Source organism: Athene noctua, chromosome 6, assembly GCF_965140245.1.
Source record: "Athene noctua chromosome 6, bAthNoc1.hap1.1, whole genome shotgun sequence".
Classification (NCBI taxonomy): Eukaryota; Metazoa; Chordata; class Aves; order Strigiformes; family Strigidae; genus Athene; species Athene noctua.
The window spans coordinates 9,895,890-9,916,748 of record NC_134042.1 but is presented as its reverse complement, the minus strand read 5'-3'; the positions used below and the strand labels follow the sequence as shown (position 1 = coordinate 9,916,748).

The window sequence follows — 20,859 nt, the reverse complement described above, 5'->3', positions numbered from 1 at the left end:
TTGCTAGCTCCCAGTTCTAGAAACCAGAATACTGCAAAGCTTTCCCTTGGCCAAAATGTGAGTTGGCAATACTGTGTTTCCCCTCTTCCCCCAAACACTGTGTCCTTACACTACACAGAAAGTTCAGCTCCTGCACACACACACGTCTGAGTCTGATTCATCTCACTTCTACAAAAGCATGGCGGTACCAGACTGACATGCACTACACCAGGTTAAAAACTCCCTTCCCCGCTCCTACCTGTTCTGCAGAGACTCACTACTGTACACTCAGGTTGCTGGACAGGAAAGTCTGTTCTAACTCCATGCGATCAATTTGCACCCTTCCCTGGACAGTGAAATCAATAGCCATTCCATTTAATACATGACTTTGCACATTGGTTTTAAATACTGCCATTTATCAACTGAGTTTCACTGCCAGGGTACTATTAGCTGCTCATTTACTGCCAGAGAGTTGAGGACTTGGCTCTCCTTTCCCAGAAGGAGGACATGTAGCAGCTGGTGCCACTGCTCCTGTTGCTGACTCTGGGAACACTGATGAACAGGCTTAAGCCAAGGTCATTAGACTTGGCCACGATGGGAGTTCAACATCCTCAGCACCACTTTAACCTGGCTTTTTAGTCAGAACTGTGCATGTCTCCCTGCAGAGCCAGAAAAGTGGCTCAGAATAAACAGCTGGCACTCTATACTGCAGCAGCAAGCATCCTCACAGCTACTCTTCAGCGGGTTCTTCCCCCACTAGCGTCAGCTAACCAATTTATCTTCTCCCAACTCCACCTCTTACAAAAGACTCGAAGCAATAAAATCCTCTACGTGATCTTTCTCCATTTTTGCAGGCATCTGCATCTCTCTGACCTGCATCTCATCTGCCTCTCCACAGCCCTAAGAAAAATATCCACCTCGCTCTTGATTAGGTCTTCTAGGCTTTAGATGATTGAGGCTACAGAAGAGATGTCTCAGACTGCATCAAGATACAGTGGAGAAAACAAACATCTGAGCCTAACAAAGGGAACTGGTTGGGCACTGTCTTTTATATAAAGATCATAACTCCCCTTCCTAATAAGCAAAGATTTCATTTATTGTATAGGTTAAGTGCTAGTTCTAGGACCATGCCTGCCTTAGAAACTTTATCACATAATCGCACTTAAAACTAACTTAAGTACACAACAAGATGTGCGTGACAACCACAATTACCTTGGTTTAAATCAGATTTTCAATTAAGCTTAAAGATTTGCCCTGGTTTAAGCACACCTATTTAAAACAGTGCAATCTTCTTTTTCAGAAAGCCTAAAGGTTTTTTAACACCCATTGCAAAATATTGCTTGAATTTTGTAAGTTAGCAAGCCTTTCACAGCACGTTTCCCAGGAGATTTGCAAATCAAGGCCTGACTATTCATTTCACAGAAGCAGAGCTTACACTAGAGAAATGAATATTTTTCAGGTAATGTAAGCATTTAACTTTTGCTCCATCAAACTCTAGACATGGAAATGCTGGAAGCACTTTACATTTTCCAAGGCATAAGGTAGAAGCTCTGCGTAGCATGGAGCATGTTGCCACTTGGATGTGGATGCAGCAAGGAGGACATCTGTTGCCTAGGGCTTCAGGGTGAAAAATTACAATTCTCCACACTGCGTCAGTCATGGACAGTGAAGTCCACTTAGTCAAGTTCTTATTTTCTTCCTTTTTATGGCTGTCACTAAGCTCTCTAAGCCCTCCCTGGAAATTTCCATTAGCTTTGTTAAATGCAGAACTGCTCACAGCCTGGCTTTCCCAGCAGAGACCTGTTCCGAGATGGACTTTCTCTTCATGCCTGTGTCCAGCTCACATTATTAAGGAGCTTGGAGAGGATGAAGGGCACAGATCTGCATGCTTTGCTGAAAGTCAAATAAGGATTCAGAGTGGAGCCTGTTAAGTACCAAGAGCCAACAACTTATGCAGCGGAGCCTCTACCTCTGCATTGAAGCATTACCTACGCAGCTCAGGTATGTCCCCTTGAAGAAACTAGGGGCAAACTCTAGGAATTAGTGACAAAATTATTCATACATGACGAGAAACTGAAATATGATTTACTGAATTCGTTTAACCAGTATTTGAAAAGTAAACTGACAAAGCACAGATCAGCACAAATTGACTTAGACATCTGGGTAACCCCCCCAGCTGGCATATCGAAAATAGGGAGTTGAAGAGGAGGAGGGATTAGGACAAAAATTCCCCAGCTCCACCTAACAATACAGCTCAGCAGCAAGATGGCAAGACAAAACAAATAATTTGCAAGTAGGGTGTACCAGTTCAGAAAGGCATAAACAACACCGACTATCTTTTCACTTAAACCATCCCCAATACCGAAGAACGTAGCAGCAACAGGCAAATGTACTGCTCTCCTCCAAGTCCTGCCACATGGAAAGGCTCAACAGCAGCTCAGTTGTCTGCTACAGCACAGAATTAGATTTTGGTGAAGATATTGCTGCCTACAATCCTATTTAAGAATGTGAGCACACCGCCATTACTACCATGAAGACTGTGGCAAGCCCAACATGAAGATGACTAGCTGCAAAGTGACGCCATGCAGCACACAGCTAGGTGAATATCTGATTTTTATGCTGCCAAGGTTCGCTTTCTCCACAGAAGAGATTACTCTTTAAACATGATTTCTCAAATATACTGTCCATTCAAGATCACTATGAGCAAGCATAAAAAATCAGGTTAGTTTACAAAGGATTTGTAAGGAATTCCCCAAGATGTCTTTTCCTGCCTTTGTCATTCTTAAACCATTCAAATGGTATCAAGGAAATATAGTCAGCAACAGAGAGCAAGGTGACACTATGCTAAGGAACAGGAATCCATTGTCCTTGTTTGGGAAGGAAGAAGCAGCACATGGTATCTCACACAATGCAATGCTTGGCTGGATTCCAGATGCATCCTTGTCAGCAGCTCATTATCTCTTCTGCCAGCGTGTGATGATCAGCACAGCAAGCCCATCCCTAGCTCCCATGATTAGCTAGGCAACGCTATTGTCAGTATAAGGTAAAGTTTGGCACTCCCAGCAGCTGCCTGGATAGGAAAACAATCATTTCCAACACTCTACTTCATAAATATTTAGCTTTCTGTGCAGGCGATGAACCACTTGCAGAGACAAATCCAAGTGAAAATTGGCTGCAGTGCAAACTGTATGGAACCAGCAAACAGGACTCCTGGAGCAGCTCTGCTGGGCAGTAACTCCCTTTGACCAAGGAATTGGTGGCAGCTTCACCAGCACCAGACTATTTCAGAGCACACCCTCAGAGTACAGCCCAGGTATGACTAGCCAGGGGAAGAGCATGAGACCAAGTATAAGAATTCCTAACAAGGTAAGTCATACAGAACACAAGATCTGCAGTTTACAATTAACAACCACACAGATGCTTAATTGACAAATGAAATTATTCATCACATTCAGAGGAACAATGGAAGGGTCACCCCTTCTCTGCAACTAGCAGCAGGTGCATTTTTACTCCATACACTGACACAGCCCACTAATTTTCCAGAATCCTGCAAGCTTCGCCTACCTGGAAACCAGCAACCATGCAGAAACACATCCTGACACCTCTCTGAACTGCCAAAAGTGCTGCAGAAGCCGGACAGCAAGCAGCTTGGTGCAGCTGGTAGCCATGTGCCTGCTTCAGGGAGGATGCCAGCTCAACTCAGAACGCTGTGCAAGATGAGTGGCCCCATTTATTTGATTGTGCAGTCCTGCCAGCTAGGTTAAAGAGAGGGATTTTTGAAGAGGCTCTATTCAAACTCATTTAAACGAGGTCAGCCTCATAAATTTGGAGGCATTAATACCTAATACATTCTTCTGTCTCGACAGCATGAACATGCACAGGTTTGTTCTGCCCACCAGTAGGCAGCTAAAGCTGGATACAGTCCAGGCTCTTGCAGCCAGCAGATAAGATAGAAGGCACACCTCTAACAGTCATCTCCCCTGGGCAAAAATGTGACATCACAGCTAAGGAAGAAAGTCATCTGTCAGCTAAACTGTTAAATATCTCAAAGAGAGAAAGAAAGAGAGATTGACACAGTAGGAAGAACACTAACACAACGGTTTCTTCCGATCCACAGGGTCACTACAGCTAAAACCCAAAGGGACTTTCAGGAGTCAGCATTTGTAACCTGTCTAGCTGCACGTAGCAGATGAGCACTCATGACATGGAGGACACGCCAACAGAAAGCTTAAGAGGAATTTGTCTTACATTCCAAGGGAGAAAGACTTACATGAAGAATCAATCTTCCAACACATTCAACGGGAGCTATAAATGGAAATTAAGCACCAAGACAACGACAGAGCAGAAGAGAGTTCTTTATTTAAGTTTGGATGTTCAATTATCTTAGGACTCAAGAATTAATACTGAGGTTAAGAATGCTGCTCTTAAGGGACACAAAGCTACGCAGAAAAACTTGCATTGAGAGTAAGGACAAGAAAAGTCCCTCCCAGACAGCCTTCATATCCATGTCAATTCTTCTACCAAAATGTCACAACATTTTTTTAAAGCAGCTTTTCACAGAGCTTTTTTACACCACTCTCAGCATGACACAGAAAGTTGTAACTCGCACCTAAGAGAACAAGAGGGACCCTTTTAGTCCTGAACGTGACCCCCATAACACTGATGTTGTAACTAGACATCAGCTACTTTAATATGTAGAAGAGATACATCCTCAATTTGGAGGGAGCATACTGAGGCCATCATTAAACACAAAATACTTGTTAGCAGATGAACAAAACACTCAGGCAAGGTGGGCCCTACAACACTGGTAAGATTTTTGCATATGCTGTACTGTACTACACAGCGCACTATTTAAAAAAATGCACATTTATGTGAATAAGAACATACCATCCAGAAAAAATAGCCTGGAATAAACAAGGCAGAAATAAACCAAATAAGAATTTCCTGAATTTTCACTGATTTCCTTCCCACTCAAAATCTTGCCAGTATTCCTTAATTTCCTTCACTTATTTGGCTCCAACCACACCAAGTAGCATTTAGGGATCCTCTGGAATGTAAGTAACAAATTCCAGAAGGCAGAGCTTTAAGTGCCTTAAATAAGAACAATTCAGCTTGGTATCATCTTAAAACAAGCTCTAAAGATGGGATAACTTCCTTAAATTACTCTAAAAAAGTAAAGGCTTGTTAATTGCTTAAAGTGATTACAGGCAGACTAAACTCCAAATAAGCTTTGAACCCTCAGAATTTAAGCTGTTTATCAGATCTAGTAGTTTAGACAATTTATGTTAGGAGCACAAACTGCTTAAGCCTTCTAAAGGCCTTAAACATCTTAAGCTGCTATAAGTCTTGAGAGCCAAAGTCACTCTTTAGCCTTCTTTGAATTTTCAGTAGCATTTTAGCAGAAACTAGTATTTACATTGATTCAAAGGCAACTTCGAAGTAGGCTTGTTTTGTAGATCTTATGCCAACAAACTAAACGAGAAAATGCATTTAGAATGGGAGAAGTCAACTTCAAAACAAACGTTTAAAATTAGCAAGCATAGTAATGATTTTTTTTTTTTTAAATTTAATAAAACATTGCAATGTGCACAGACAAAGCTGCCAAGCTCCAGAACCAAGATCTTGGCTTGGTCTAATCTCAATGAGATCCAAAAGGCAAGCCAAGTTTTATATTTTTAATCTTCAGCAGCTTTGAAATTAGCCAACTAAAAAGTGTTCTGTTTAGCACACAGGGGAAACCTGCTCCAAAAAAAACACCCAAACCCACCTCAAATCCATAATTATTACTCCAATTATTCATGGTTTGTAGACACTGAGTTGAGACCATTTACAGAACCAGATAGCTTGAGGATTTAAAAAAGTGAAAGAAAATTAATAAAAAGTTGGCTGTTTTATTTGCTAGCTAGATTCACTACAGTCCTGCTAGAAGACACAGGCATAATGGACAATGAATAAAACTCCACAAATAAAATGGATCAAAGACCAGAAAATTAAAGATGATCTTATTGGAAAGACAAGCGAGCAAACAACTAACAAAGAAGGTCTAGTATAGACCTGCAGAGAGAATAAAGTTTGTAAGAAAGCAGGATGGACTGATGCTGCCAAAGCGGGAAAAGACATTCTAAAAATAAACAGGAGCAAAATGGTCCTGGAATGAAAAAAGTTCTATTCATCAGTGAGGCTAAGGACAAAAATCAATAATGACTCAAAGTGGCTGAGATACTGAATTTTCTCTCTGAAGTTTTCATTTAAAATATATCCAAGGGTACTTATGCAATTAGGGAGTAAGAAAAGAAGCCAGACATAGCAGCTAGTTGCACTCATTAAAAAAAAAAAAAAAAATTTAAATTAGGAAGTTAACTTTTTTGAGCCACTCACACCTGATTTTAACACATTACAAAGAACTGAGGAAGTGACAAAAGGCCAAAAAAGCCAACTTAGCAGCATTCTTCAAAAAGAAAGCCATACTTAAACTGACAATTACTGCCTCCTAAGTATAACTTTTATCCTTAAAGACAGTAATATAACAAAGAGAAAAAAGGAAGATATATGAAAACAATGAAAGAGTGAGCCACATGCAGTAGGCAGTAAGTCAAATAATTGCATGAAATTTAATTGCTTTTATAGATAGAATTAGAAAAAAGGGAAGAAAAGGCGGCAGGTGTAATCTGAATAGATCTAAGTGAAGCATTTGGTAACTGTTCTTAGAGTACCTGGCCCTGCTTTCAGAAAGATTGCTACCCAATATGAGAACCAGTAAGGACCTGCCCAGAGAAACAGTACACAAACTGGTAAGCAGCAGCTTTAAGTTTCTTTAACACTGAGCTCTGCACCAAATTCCCTTTCTCATGATAGAAAATAAACGTCATTAACTAGCCAGTACTTCAGTGTATCTTGAAGAACTGAGTGAGGGAAATGAACTTGCTCATAACTGAAGACTTAAAGCAGCTCTTAAAATTTATCTCCAGGATTCATAAGACATCTTAAGTGGAATTTTATGAGGGCATCTTCCACCTAATACCATCACTCATCCTGGATATCAAATTCACATACAGAAGTAGAAATGGAATAAAAAACAATATCAGAATGGAGATAACTGTTTCAAGCCTCCATATTACCACTCTATTTCTCTTGCATCTGCAATGACAGAGTCTCTTGGCACTCACGATACCTAAGGCTTTCCTGCACAATTTGGAAATAATCCATTTCAGTTTTTTCTTAAATGCATGAATAATAAAATCCAAATATAAGCTCTCAGGACACATCTTTAGGGCAAAATTGGTGATTTCCCCCCTTTTTCAGTGCTTTTATCAATCAAAACCACCTTTTACCCTCATTTTTAAAATTCAGTGTATCTTTATGGTTAACAGGCAGCAAAAGTCCGTGACATGCATTCACTTACTGGGCCGTGGCTACTGTGCAGATGCTGCCTTTCAAGAGGCCATTTGCAGGGAGGACTCGGACATACCCGGTATCTCTAGCCACCCCAGAGAACAGTTGTGAGAACAGTCCCTGTGAAGGGTTACTACCATCCCTCAGTTACACATGAAGGATGACAGCTCCTCCATCAGTTTGTTTACTCCATTCTGCAGATGCTGTTCTTAAAAGGCAAACAATGCACCAGGGCTGATGTTGCTGGGGGGCATCATTGCTAGAGGCTGAAGTGCCTGAGGAATGGAGCCAGCCAGAGGAGAGACAAGACTCGCCGTGCAGCTGCATAGACCACCACCTCTTTACCAATGCTGACAGCTAGATGCAGACATATTGTCCCTATTACCAGATGAGAGGAAAACCACCTGGATTGGCATGGACAGACAATTGCAGTGATCCTCTGCAAAGCATAGGAATTTTATCATGAAGAGAATTTTCCCATAATAATTTCACATTAGAGGCAGATCTCACCACAAAGAATTAAAATATTCACACTGCATAGCTCTGAATCAGTTTGAGACTCTCCACACCTACTTCCCAATGACAGAATTCCACGGGATGCTGCCTCTGAACAAGATGCATCTTCAGGGGGTATTTTAATTCCATCAGCAGATGCTCTAACTGCTGAAGAAATCGCTCCTACCTTGTGGATGTCTGCATTACATAGCTGTCCCTAGAAAAGGTGGTGCTCTGAGTGCTTGGTTTTGAAATTGTTTTCTCAGAACACTGAAGTTTTGGTCCATCTGTCAGAGAAGGAGAAGAGCATCTTCGGTCATAGGCTTGCCAAGCTGGGGAAGAGAGCTTTAAACTAAAGTTGCCAGGGTAGGGGAACCTCAATCCATCCCACTCCTACCAGCAATAAGATGCCCACAGCCTGGAGAGGGGTCACAGGCCAGCAGCAGGGGAGCACCTGGAGAACAGCACAAAGGAATTCCAGCCACTCCAGCCAGGAAGTCACCTTCATCGGGGCACAGCCTAACTGCCTCTATCCAATTGCACACAGCATGGGGAATAAAAAAGAGGAGCTAAAGATGTGCGCACGCCTGCAGGGCTACATTCTTACTGGCATCATGGAGACGTGGTGGGATGGCTCTGATGACTGGAGTGTCAGAATGGAAGGATACAGGCTCTTTAGGAAGGACAGGCAGGGGAGATGAGGAGGTGGGTCACCCTCTATGTCAGCGACCAGCTGGAGTGCACAGAGCTCTGCCCAGAGATGGGTGAGGAGCTGACCCAGAGCTAATGGGTCAGGATTAACGGGAGGGCAGGGACAGGAGATGTTACAGTGGGGGTCTGCTATAGACCACCCGACCAGGAGGACCAAGCAAATGAGGCTCTCTATGGACAGATAGGAGCAGCCTCATGTTCACAAGCCCTGGTCCTCACGGGGGACTTCAACCACCCTGATACCTGTTGGAGGGACAACACAGCAGAGCATAAGCAATCCAGGAGCTTCTTGGGATGTGTTGATTTAGATTAGATATAAAGAAGAAAATTCTTTACCATGAGTGTGTTGAGACATTGGCACAGGTTGCTCAGAGCAGCTGTGGCTGCCCCCTCCCTGGAAGGGTTCAAGGCCTGGTCGGACTAGGCTTTGAGTAACCTGGGCTAGTGGAAGGTGTCCCTGCCCATGGCAGGGGTGTGGAACTAGATGGTCTTTAAGGTCCCTTCCAACCCAAACCATTTTGTGATTCTATGACGGTAAGTTTTTGGATTAGTATTTTCAGAAGCATGTTAGCACTGAGCCCCTCCAGAGCCTGCTTCTGGGGGGGGCACTCAAGATGAAACAATGAACAACTGCTATTTGGACCCCCTGCCCTCCTCCCATGGCAGTCCTCCACAAGAGAAGCCAGCGAAGGGCAATAAGCAGCATGCAGTCTGCTCCTCCTCTCTTTCAGTCTCACTTGTTCATGTTCTATAAGAAAATTAACATTTGAGGGTTTGAGAAGCCACACCAGAGGTGTTTCTGAATGGAAAAGCTCTTGTTAGGATGTGACAGGATAAGAAAGGTTAAGAGCACTAAAAAACAAATACCTTTTTTAATTCAGTAGAGGTGTTTCTACTGTACACAACACTGTGGATTTCATTCTATGCTGTAGAAAACAAACAGATTCAGGAACTGAATCAAATCCTGAACTACACAGAGCTAACTAAGAAAGAAGTACAAAACTTTAGTGAGCATTAGCACTGGTCACAGTTACAAAAGACGTCAGGCAGCATGTGGTGGAGGAAAAGCAGCCTTCGGGAGGCTAGAAAAGCACTAGCAGCCACACAGAAAAGTCAGTGTGCAGCAGGATAGGAGAGGAGTGGGGGGAATTTACATTGTTCTACACCACCACCTGCAACAGACCTTCAGGCCACAGTGAGTAGTACATGGTAGTTCATTTGCTAAGTGGAATGTGCTACCTCAATGGTGTGCCTAAAGGGATTCCTGTTTTCCTGTGGCATGACTCTCCCAACAAACATTAGTGTCACGAACTTAGTGTCTTGATTTAGCTCAATGGTGCCCACCCTTTAAAACATGGCAGCCTCAGAGTCTTTCAATAACACACTTGTGGACTGAACACAAACTCATCTTACATCCAAAAAGCATTGACTACCATGTGGTAGTGTGATACCCTATGCAAGCTGACAGCAGACTCATGATCTAATACGTACGCAAGTCTATCGCTTGGCAACCATCTATACACTGAACCATGACAAGAGTCAACTACAGGACCCTCAAAAACAGAACAGGCTGTCACAACCTCACACAGACTGCAACCTGTTTCCAATTCACATCTGAGGGCCAAACATCTCTAAGCAGTGGGACTCGCCTGTGAATCAGACCTGAGTACTCTTGCTCCAGCCTATCATGACTGCAGTTGGTTAAAAAGCAACAAGATGAAGCGTGCCCAAAGACACAGTGCCTATGATCTACTCAATTTCATTCATTACCGTATGCACCTTCAGGACTTGCAGATACCTTTCTTCATATTACCTTCCTGCACTTTGTGCTCAGTCCACAACAGTCACTTCAATGAACCTTCCTCCAGTGACTCCTCTTCCATGGTCACTGATGATTTTTTCAAGCAAAAATTAAAGATCAGACTTGTGAAGAGTAAATTGCTTGTTCTGCTGCGCACTTGCAGAAGAAGTTGTTTCCAAAGCTAGGCTCCTGCCCCACAGGAACCCAGACCCCAGGTTCTTTCCTCAAAAGCAGGAAAACTAGACAAAGTTTTAATCAGGTCATAGAGACCTGCTCTAAGACGGACAGACTGTTTGTTTGCAAGCAAGTGAAACCAGCAGCTGAACAAGCAAAAGAAAGGAACATATTAAGGACAGGACTGCAGAACACCAGCTCTACCACCTTGCTGTTTATTATCCTTACTTGGAGTAAGATTTATTCACTGACAATTGGGATCTCAACACAAGTCTGTATCTAACACTGCATGTTCAAATTAACATATTAGGAAACAACATAAATTGGTTGGCCTTTGAGTGTTTGGGAAAGGAGGAACTTTCCTCACGTTATATTAAAAGTTTCTTTCAATTTAATCACACAAAAAGCAGAGCAAACAAACATGCTTTTCAACAGCACAATTTAGTGAGCTGAATGTCACCCTGAAATCTAAGAGAGTGGATACACAATGTCCTTTCTTTCCTTTACTCAACAGAATGCAACCTTGCAAGAGGTTGTATCTTTGGCTAATGAAAACATTAATTCTATCCTCATAGCTACTGTACTGGCTCATGAATTCCAGTCTCTTACAGGCTTCTTTCAGGCCCATTAGGTGCAATTCCAAGCATGGATGAACACTGCTGTCACCACCTCACCTTCCTAAAGCACAACAGCTCTGAAAGCCAGCTTGTCAACACCTGTTTAGACATGGACCTTGGGTTCAAAATACTGAAGACTGCCTTACAGCTCAGCTGTCCAGTCCCACCCCTGGTCACAAGTATTCAAGTCATACACTTGTTTCTGCAAGTCAGTCAAGCTGCATCTCCAAACAGCTATGCCTTTGGCATCCACCCAACCAACGCACAGGCTGTTGCAGTAATCAGCTGGTTAGCCACCCTTCTCTAGTTTGCAGCCACAACCTAGTCACAGTCAAATTATGCCTCTTTGCTCTCTAATAAAAAGTATGTAAATTTAAATAGTTCAGCTTTCCTGGAGAATTATGGAAGGCTATATAACACCCTCCTTAGCCATCCTTTTCAGCCCTGCTAAAGATGCCAAGCTGCAGGTTTTCTTAGATAAAAATGCTCCACTAACCCACCAGCAGCTCTACTCAACTACTGTACAAGTTCAAAGGCAGTTCTGAATGTGGACATGTGGATTTAAAACTGTGCCAGCTTGTTCCACGAGCAGTCAGAGGAGTATCAAGAAGCACTACAGAGGCCTGGGAGTGGCAGCAAGGAACCCTGAAACGCAGGAAGTTTTTTCATCAATCTTCCAGTCAAAGGAAAGGGGTTTGAAAGGACCAGCTGAAGTTGGAAAGTCAATAGTTGGTTACAGGACTGGTGCCACAGCCAGGGGTTTGGCTACTTAGAACATGAGACTCACTTTGAGAAACCTGGTCTACTGAAGGCTGATGGAGTCCATCTGTCAGAGAACAAGAGCATCTTCGGTCATAGGCTTGCCAAGCTGGGGAAGAGAGCTTTAAACTAAAGTTGCCAGGGTAGGGGAACCTCAATCCATCCCACTCCTACCAGCAATAAGATGCCCACAGCCTGGAGAGGGGTCACAGGCCAGCAGCAGGGGAGCACCTGGAGAACAGCACAAAGGAATTCCAGCCACTCCAGCCAGGAAGTCACCTTCATCGGGGCACAGCCTAACTGCCTCTATCCAATTGCACACAGCATGGGGAATAAAAAAGAGGAGCTAAAGATGTGCGCACGCCTGCAGGGCTACAATCTTACTGGCATCATGGAGACGTGGTGGGATGGCTCTGATGACTGGAGTGTCAGAATGGAAGGATACAGGCTCTTTAGGAAGGACAGGCAGGGGAGATGAGGAGGTGGGTCACCCTCCATGTCAGCGACCAGCTGGAGTGCACAGAGCTCTGCCCAGAGATGGGTGAGGAGCTGACCCAGAGCTAATGGGTCAGGATTAACGGGAGGGCAGGGACAGGAGATGTTATAGTGGAGGTCTGCTACAGACCACCCGACCAGGAGGACCAAGCAAAGGGATCAAGCAGATAGGAGCAGCCTCATGTTCACAAGCCCTGGTCCTCACGGGGGACTTCAACCACCCCGATATCTGTTGGAGGGACAACACAGCAAGGCATAAATAACCTATGAGTTTCCTGGGATGTGTTGATGGTAACTTCCTTCTCCAAGTGATGGAGGAGCCAACAAGGAGAGGTGCTGTGCTGGACCTTGTTCTCACCAACAAGGAGAGGACGGTGGGGGTGTGAAGCTCAAGAGCAGCCTTGGCTGCAGTGACCATGACATGGATGAGTTCAAGATCCTTAGGGAAGCATGGAGAGGGACAGTACGGTCACTGCCCTGGGCTTCAGGGGAGCAGACTTTGGCCTGTTCACGGGTCTGTTTGGTAGAGTAACATGGGATAAAGCGCTGGAGGGAAGAGGGGCCCAGGAAAGCTGGTTGATATTCAGCGATCACCTCCTCCAAGCTCAGGAGTGACACATGCTGACAAAGAGGAGGTCAGGTAAGAACGCCATGAGGCCTGCATGGACAAACAAGGAGCTCCTGGACAAGCTCAAACATAGAAAGGAAGCCTACAAGGGGTGGAAGCAAGGACAGGTAGCCTGGGAGGAATACAGAGATACTCCCCAGGCAGCCAGGGATCAGGTTAGGAAGGTCAAAGCCCTGACAGAATTAAATCTATGCTGCCAGAGACATCAAGGGCAACAAAAAAAGCTTTTACAGTTATGTTGGTGATAAAAGGAAGACTAGGGAAAATGTGGGCCCTCTCCAGAAGGGAAAGGGAGCCTTGTTCACCCACAATGTGGAGAAGGCAGAGGTACTCAACCACTTTTTTGCCTTAGTCTTCACTGGCAAGTGCTCCATGGGCCCAAGACACAGAAGGCAAAGGCAGGGACTGGAAGAAAGAACCACCCACTGTAGGAGAAGATCAGGTTTGAAAGCAAGCCAACTGTGTCCTGGGCTGCATCAAGAGAAGTGTGGGCAGCAAGTCGAGGAGGGGATTCTTCCCCTCTATTCTGCTCTCATGAAACACCCCCCCCCCACACCCCCCTCCAGTGCTGTGTCCAGCTCTGAGGGCCCCAAGATAAGGACACAGATCTGCTGGAGCGTGACAAGAGGAGGCCATGAAGATGCTTGGGGGGCTGGAGCACCTCCCCTGTGAGGACAGGCTCAGAGAGTTGGGGGGGTTCAGCCTGGAGAAGAGAAGGCTCCAGGGAGATCTTCTAGCAGCCTTCCAGTACTTAAAGGAGCTACAAGGAAAGGTGGGGAATGACTCTTGATCAGGGAGTGTAGGGATAGGATGAGGGGCAATAGTTTTAAACTGAATTCAGGTAGATATAAGGAAGAAATTCTTCACCGTGAGTGTGCTGAGACACTGGCACAGGCTGCCCCAAGAAGCTGTGGCTGCCCCCTCCCTTCTAATATTCAAGGCCAGATTGGATGGGGCCTTGAACAACCTGATCTAGTGGAAGGTGTCACTGCCCATGGTGGGGAGGTGTGGAATTAGATGATCTTTAAGGTTGCTTCCAACTCAAACCATTCTGTGACTATGTATATAAGTTCTTCTACAGTGATACTAACATTTTGCTATCTCTGCTGTTTAGCATCTTGTGTCTTAGCCTAGAACTAAATTTGTTGTTTTTACAGCCTCATATATTGATGACTTAATCACCTACGATCAACTAAAACCTCGGGTCTTTTTCCTCCCTCTGTCATTTTAACTACTGAGCTCAGTGTTATTAGTCAATAAGTGCACTTTGTACTACTAAATTCTCATTTTTATAGCTCCAGTCACTTTCAAGGCAATCCAATTCTTTTACAATACTCTGAGCTTTCTCTACAATGACAGCGGTAATATTACAACCTCTGCAAATTTATTCAGTACACCCTTACAAGACATTAGTGTAAACAGTATTAATAACTAGCAACAGAACAGGTTCTTAAGGAAGTCCATCAATGACTCTCTTGTGACAGAGTCCAGCTCTCAATCATGTTGTATTCTTTTCTTTAGCCAGGCCTTCTTCACCTGCTCTTTACCAGATCTTGCTCTAATCCCAATTCTTTACAAATTCAGTAGATTTACTGCAGTTGTAGCATAGGAACTGCCTTACTAAAACACAGAGGTATTAAGGCCTGGAACAAGTCCTTACTTGACCCTTTAATTAAAAATAAATACATAAAATTCTCAAGGATGGGTATCCAACCTGCTATACTTCACCTTAATCAAATCACAATGCATTCAACCCCACTTCCCATGGTTTTACTTTTCCTTCAAAATATACCCCATAGATCTGCATACTAAGATAATGTTATGGATTGCCAACATAACCTGACCTTCCCCATTTCCATCTCCAAGAAAAGTGCCGTCATTGCTACTCCAACTTAGCAATCTAGGCCAAAATATTTGATTTTAATTACTGTTTCTTTAGAACTCTGGAAGGACTACTTGCACAGCCTCTCAATATGAGCCCACAGAGCTTCAAGTTATGCCTTTTTCTTTTGGTCAGCTTGTGCTACCAGTCTACTCATCTCATTTTTCCTAAGCAAATGCTTTTCAAATCCCGTATTTGAGGCACAGCTGCCATTTCAATCTGTTTATGTGATCCCTGTAGCACTTGATTTCAAATGCCTCTGTTGTACATGGGAATAAAGATCCAGGGAATTATAACCATCTTGGTTGATTGCTACTGACCAGAGTTTTCTTTGCCAAATTAGAACAGTGGGGGTGTTTTCAGCAGTACAGTGTTTGCTTGATCCCTGCTGTTTGCTAGGCTATCCCCCATCTAGTGCTCTATCAATTGTCAAATCCTTTATTTAGGATTTCTCTTCCTCTGTATTATCGTGTATAGAAAACACAAATGTTTTTAATCTTTCTCTCACTTCTCAAGTTAAAGTCAACAGATATGCCAAACTCAAACCAAGTCTATTAAGTGAAGAACTACTGAGATGGCATCCAGATGCCAGGATTTTTCCTGTCTCTGAGGACCTTCCAAGTAGATCTGAGGCAGACATCACAGCCGCAAGCCACTTCTGCTCTGATAGAGCCTCACTCATTTATGTGTTGTGATGTTAGAGCCTCAATGCAAATTATTCAGCTCAGTGAATATCTACACCTCCATGTAGAGGTTTGTAAGTCACTCTGGCTATTGTTGGTCTATAAAAATGGTGCAGCCGAAAACAGAACATATTATGTGTCCTGCTCCAAAAAGAACCCACCAGTCCATGTGAGGTCTGCAATAATCACCAGAAACATCAGTCACTCAATCCACCAACAGGAAACCTGTTGCAGAATTTCTGTCAAGTCACTAATAAAACTCTCACCTCTACAGCCATCTTGTTTCATGTTTGTATATGAAAAGTTTAATTTTGTTGGTATCGTGCAAGATTGTTGCTGGGGTAGAAGAGACAGAAGAGTGCCCCAGCAACATGGTGAGCTAAGAAGGTTTCACACAGATGCTGCAGAAGGACTGACAGAGCTTCGATAACACAGCATGAAAGTGTTCCTGTTCTGTCTTTAATTAGTGATTGCCCATAAGAGACATGCCACTTTTCCTGGGGCTACTGCAACCACCAGAATGGATACTTAATGTGGGGCAAGTCAGGACAGCCAGCCCAAGCTCCACTCTGCAGCATTCAAAGCATCCACCCTCAGGGAGACTTCATTTCTCTGGGTTCTCATCTCATGAGCCATGATCAGTAGACTAGATCTTACTACTTCTCTAAGCTGAAAATATCTTAAAATAACTCTTGAGTTTGAGAAGAAAGGTATTATTCCTGAGTAATTCTTCTGCTTAGAAAGTACAGCAAGTATTCCTGAAGAAAGACACTTATCCTGGAATAGTGATTATAGCTTATGACATAATAGTATCTTGTAGAACTTCATGTATAAACAAGGCCTTGATGAAAGACTATGTTCAAGAGAACAAGAGGGCTGTTTGAAGAGTGCTAGCATTCTGTACTACTAAAATTGGTCCAATCCGAATTCCAACCACAGATTTCACCATAAGGCTGTACTGAATCAGTCACTATTACAACTGTATGTATTTATTCTGATTTAAGACAGTGGTTCTACACTGACCATATGACTCTCCTCAAGCACCACACGCCTGATCTCACGCACAACAGATGGAGTCCACATGCATGTGGTAAGATCACCAGCAGTACTGCAAGTTTCTAGCTGCCAGCTTTTAAGTTACAAGGAATTTCAACAAGTGAAGCATAACCCAAAAGAATACCAAGGTAATTTAGCACCAGAAAATAACTGAAGCAGAGAAATCCCTGGTGTTCCTGCAGCATAAAAGAAACACTGCTCCAAAAAAGCACAACACAGTGGAGAAAAGGGTCTCAACAAAGTATGGTGTAGAGATTCCCCAAGAACACTGAAAGAAATACATGTTTCCCAGCTCAGACAGTCATCATCTGTATCATACCACATCAAATTAGCTTGTGTTTAACTGCAAGTTTACAAGGGGATATTTACACCCTTCATGGCACTGTATAAATAAATAAGAGCTAAAGTCAAGTTTCAACCAAATAGTTTCAGCCAAAACAATTCACCGACTTGCTCATAATCATGACAAAAATCTTTGCAGTTCATAGAATGCCATGCTTGAATACTGTAACAAGTATTTGGTAACTCTAGGTCAGCAGCTTTCAAATTTACTGTTCTCATTGGAAACTTTTACAAGTCAATAAATCCAGAGAGACTGAAAGACACTGCACTAGACATACGTGAAACAAAGGACCCAGAAAGCCTAGAAATACAGGGGAAATAAAACGAACTAATGAGGTGCACTTCAAACAGCCTCAGAAGTTCATGATCAGCAAAGCACTGATTGTAAGAGACTTGGGTAAACACTGTGGCAGTCCAAAAAGAAGTATTAGGAGTTTGCTTTTTCCGGTCCCTCAAGCACAATGCCCCCAGCAGTGAAAAGCCATCTTATCCCCACTGCCCTAAGAACAGAATGGCCAAAGCAGTTTTATTTCCATGTAAAGCAAGCACTTACTCTGGTCGACAAATCACCAGGTCCCCTTTGTTGGTGCCATATGCCAATCCCAGGCCTGGCTCAGGCAGCCAGCGAGCAGAGTTTATGCTGACATGTCTTCTCTGGTCGGCAGGCATTGGGTACAGAACGTTGAAAACTCTCTGAAACAATAACAGAAGGTTACTTCACAGGACAATACAAGGCAGGAGAACCAAGGAAGTTCAAACAAATGTTCAACCTCACTGCAGCAGCACAGCTGGCCAAGGGGACATGTCACTGTACAGGACGGTACAAGAAGCCACTAATCCAGCAGCGAGAGTACGAAGCTGCTAGAAACACACATACATGTGCCCCTCAGTCTTTAATTGACTGGCACACGGCTGTGGAGCAGAAGAAATTCTGTCCCCAGGAGAATCTGCATGTCACTCAGTGGGCTGCACAGTACTTCTACTCAAACTAATTAAGCAAAGTGATGGGAACAAGTGGTATAGTCATTAGAAAGCAGGACAACTGGGGCTCTTCTGGTCTTCAACTCTTATCCAACTCACTAGGGTGGAACAAGAAACTGGTAAGTACATAGGCTTTCAGCATCTAAAGTTTATTGTTTCTCTTAAGCAAACCAAACTTTATGCAAAAATAATATACAATGCTTCCCTTTTTTAAACATTTAAACAGCCTTCTGAAAATGTTTCAGAGTTTGACCAACCCCCCACCAACAGCACACAAAGGAAAAGCAAAATCCAGAGATAATGAGAATAACACAAGCATGCAAGTAACAAATCCCTCAGTTCAGGTCCCCTTCCAACACCATCCATTTTACCTGCAGTAAGGTAAGAAGCTGAAGAGCTGCAAGTCAGTGTTTCCCAAATGCTGCATTAATGCAGGTGAATGAAAACCCTGTGTACAGGAAGGACCAGTATCACGCTCTGCTTTCTGGTCTGCACTAGCTTGGTTTCTGAAGAGTATGAACTTGAAAAGCAAGAACGGTGAAGTGGAACAGATATACCTACACAGATATTGTCCTTCTACTCCAAGAAGCTAATGTCTTTTATACAGCACAACATCTCCCTGCACCCTGCCATTCAGCAACCAGAACTGGGTATACTGACAACTCTCCATTTAGCCAGAAAATATAACACATGTAGATCACAAAAACAAAGGCATGGGAATTAGAAAGAGGAGTAATGACTCAATTTGGCTACCATGAATAGACAGGGACGAGTTGCTTCAGTGTACTGAGCCATCAAAGCATGTTCTATCATAGCTTTAGAAGGGTAGAACCAAAGACTGCATTTAAACTCCAAATCATTAACAGAATTTCTGCAGAAATTTACTTAGGATTTAAACCTGTAATCACTGCAGGTAACACAGACTTCAAATCTAGATTTCAATGGGATAAGTCTCAGATGAAAGAGATATGTTTTTGTCTCAGATGAAAAAGATATGTTTTTGTTAGATTTTAACTAACAAAAGATAGATAACTTTCCATCCATCACAAAACCTTTTTTCCAGACTCTCCAGAAAGAGGGATAGCACCGGACCAGGAAGCAGGGATGGGAATGAGGACATGCTGGAACAACAGGATAAAGGTAAGATGGGAATGCAGATCAACCGCTACTGCACTGCTGAGGTGGCCTGAAGTAATAATTAGAATTCATTAGAGTGGGACTCATCAGCTAGTTTAACAAACTGGGGCTGCTCTTCTCTGTAGCTCTACTGCCCACCCCAAATCTTGTCTGTTTGACAATTTATCTTGAGAAGTCAGAGGCAGAGACCACTTAACTATGTCCTCCAATAGCTAGAACCCAGAACCTTCATCTTGACCATCATAATGCAAACAAAGTCAGGGCAAAACAATACAGCTACATATTTTCCCATCATCAGTAACACATTTAACCTCTCCTCTGAGGAGGCCACATTAGAGGTGAAAATGTCCTTGAGGATTTCTCTGTATGACAGAAGCTGGTCACTCTTTGCCCTAGCTATCACTCAGCAGTTAGTGTACTCAGAGCAGCTCAGTGTTTGGATGGAAGGAACAGGCCCTTAGGGGTTTATCATGTCTGTCCCTTCCCTCCCCGCTTTGCTTGTTGGGGGTGGGGGGGGCAGGGGGAGGGCAAGAAGAGGGCGGGGGGGGGAATCAGATGTACAATGGTAACACCTGTTACCATGGAGATTATGGTGCACTCTGAGATGGGAAAACTGGATTTTGAGGAGGAGGAGGAAGGAAGAGAAAGGGAGGGGTCCGCCAGAACTGGGAGCGTAAATTCATAAAATAAACGTTCCAAATTTCTCAAGGACTACAGGGGTTTTCCATCATATCATTCTTTGGCAAGTCAGAAACAAATTGTTTCTCTTCTCCAAAGAATGGCTTCGCAAGGTATCCCAGCTAGAGAAGTTGCCTTCCTGGGCTAGCCCCAAGCTCTGCTCCACTGGCAGGTCAATCTGCACAGTCGCTACCCCACAGGCTCCACAACCAGCCACACAAAGCGGGGAGACTTGCTAGCTACAGCTGAGTGCCCAGATGTTTTGCAGTAAATAGCACCCCATGAAAAGTGCTGCCAAGGACACGGGTCTGGTTCTGACAGCCTGCAAAAATGTTGGCTGAGGGCAGAATCTCAAAGACAAGATGGCTTAAAAATTCTGCGTAAGAATAGTTGCTTCATCACTCCACTCCATTCACTTCTAAACAGCTTGTCACGCCGAAGAGCTCCCCTCCCCTGCTGCTTCCCACTCCCACGCTAATGGGACAACTCCATGCAGTGTTAAGGGTGATGACATCCGTGCGTGTAGTAATTAGTACATAAAAAGAGAAAGCAGCTGTACTGGCATAATCACCACTCGCAGCAGTAACCAGGACGCAGCTAATCAATCTGATGCAGTCATACAGACTGGCTGTTGCAATTGCATCCATTAGCAAGACCCCCTACTCTATCCACAGAGTGGAAATAAAAAAAAGTTCCTCCAACATCGTCAGGTCCCTCTCATCAAAGAAGGTCAGAAGGCTGCCAGGAAGTGTTATTCTCCGTAGATTACAGCTAATTCCTTTCAGATTTTTTTTTTTGGTCTTTTTGTTTCCATAGCTCAATAACTTTTTATAAGATTTAGCAATCTCAAACAAAGTAGCCAGCCTGAAAACATACCACTGAGTGACCACACCTCTTTGCCATTGTCCATGGCTTTGTAGTTCTAAACTTCTAGGAAGGATATTCAAGTTATTACAGGAATCCTACACTGAAATGATTCTCCAGCTTCTAGGTCAAGAGATTGCTGCCAACTCTCAAACGCTCTTAAAACTAACAGTACAAATGCACAG

At 43.5% G+C, this 20,859-nt stretch overlaps 1 protein-coding gene across 4 annotated transcripts in view; it reads right to left on the bottom strand.

The window, feature by feature from the left end:
• Nucleotides 1-20,859, bottom strand: part of AMBRA1 (autophagy and beclin 1 regulator 1) — a 138,817-nt gene that overhangs the window by 14,479 nt on the left and 103,479 nt on the right. For all 4 annotated transcript variants that reach the window (XM_074909501.1, XM_074909505.1, XM_074909506.1 and 1 more), the window contains one exon: nt 17,568-17,707. In XM_074909501.1, coding sequence (XP_074765602.1) covers nt 17,568-17,707 — 140 coding nt within the window. The remainder of the gene's footprint in view (nt 1-17,567; nt 17,708-20,859) is intronic.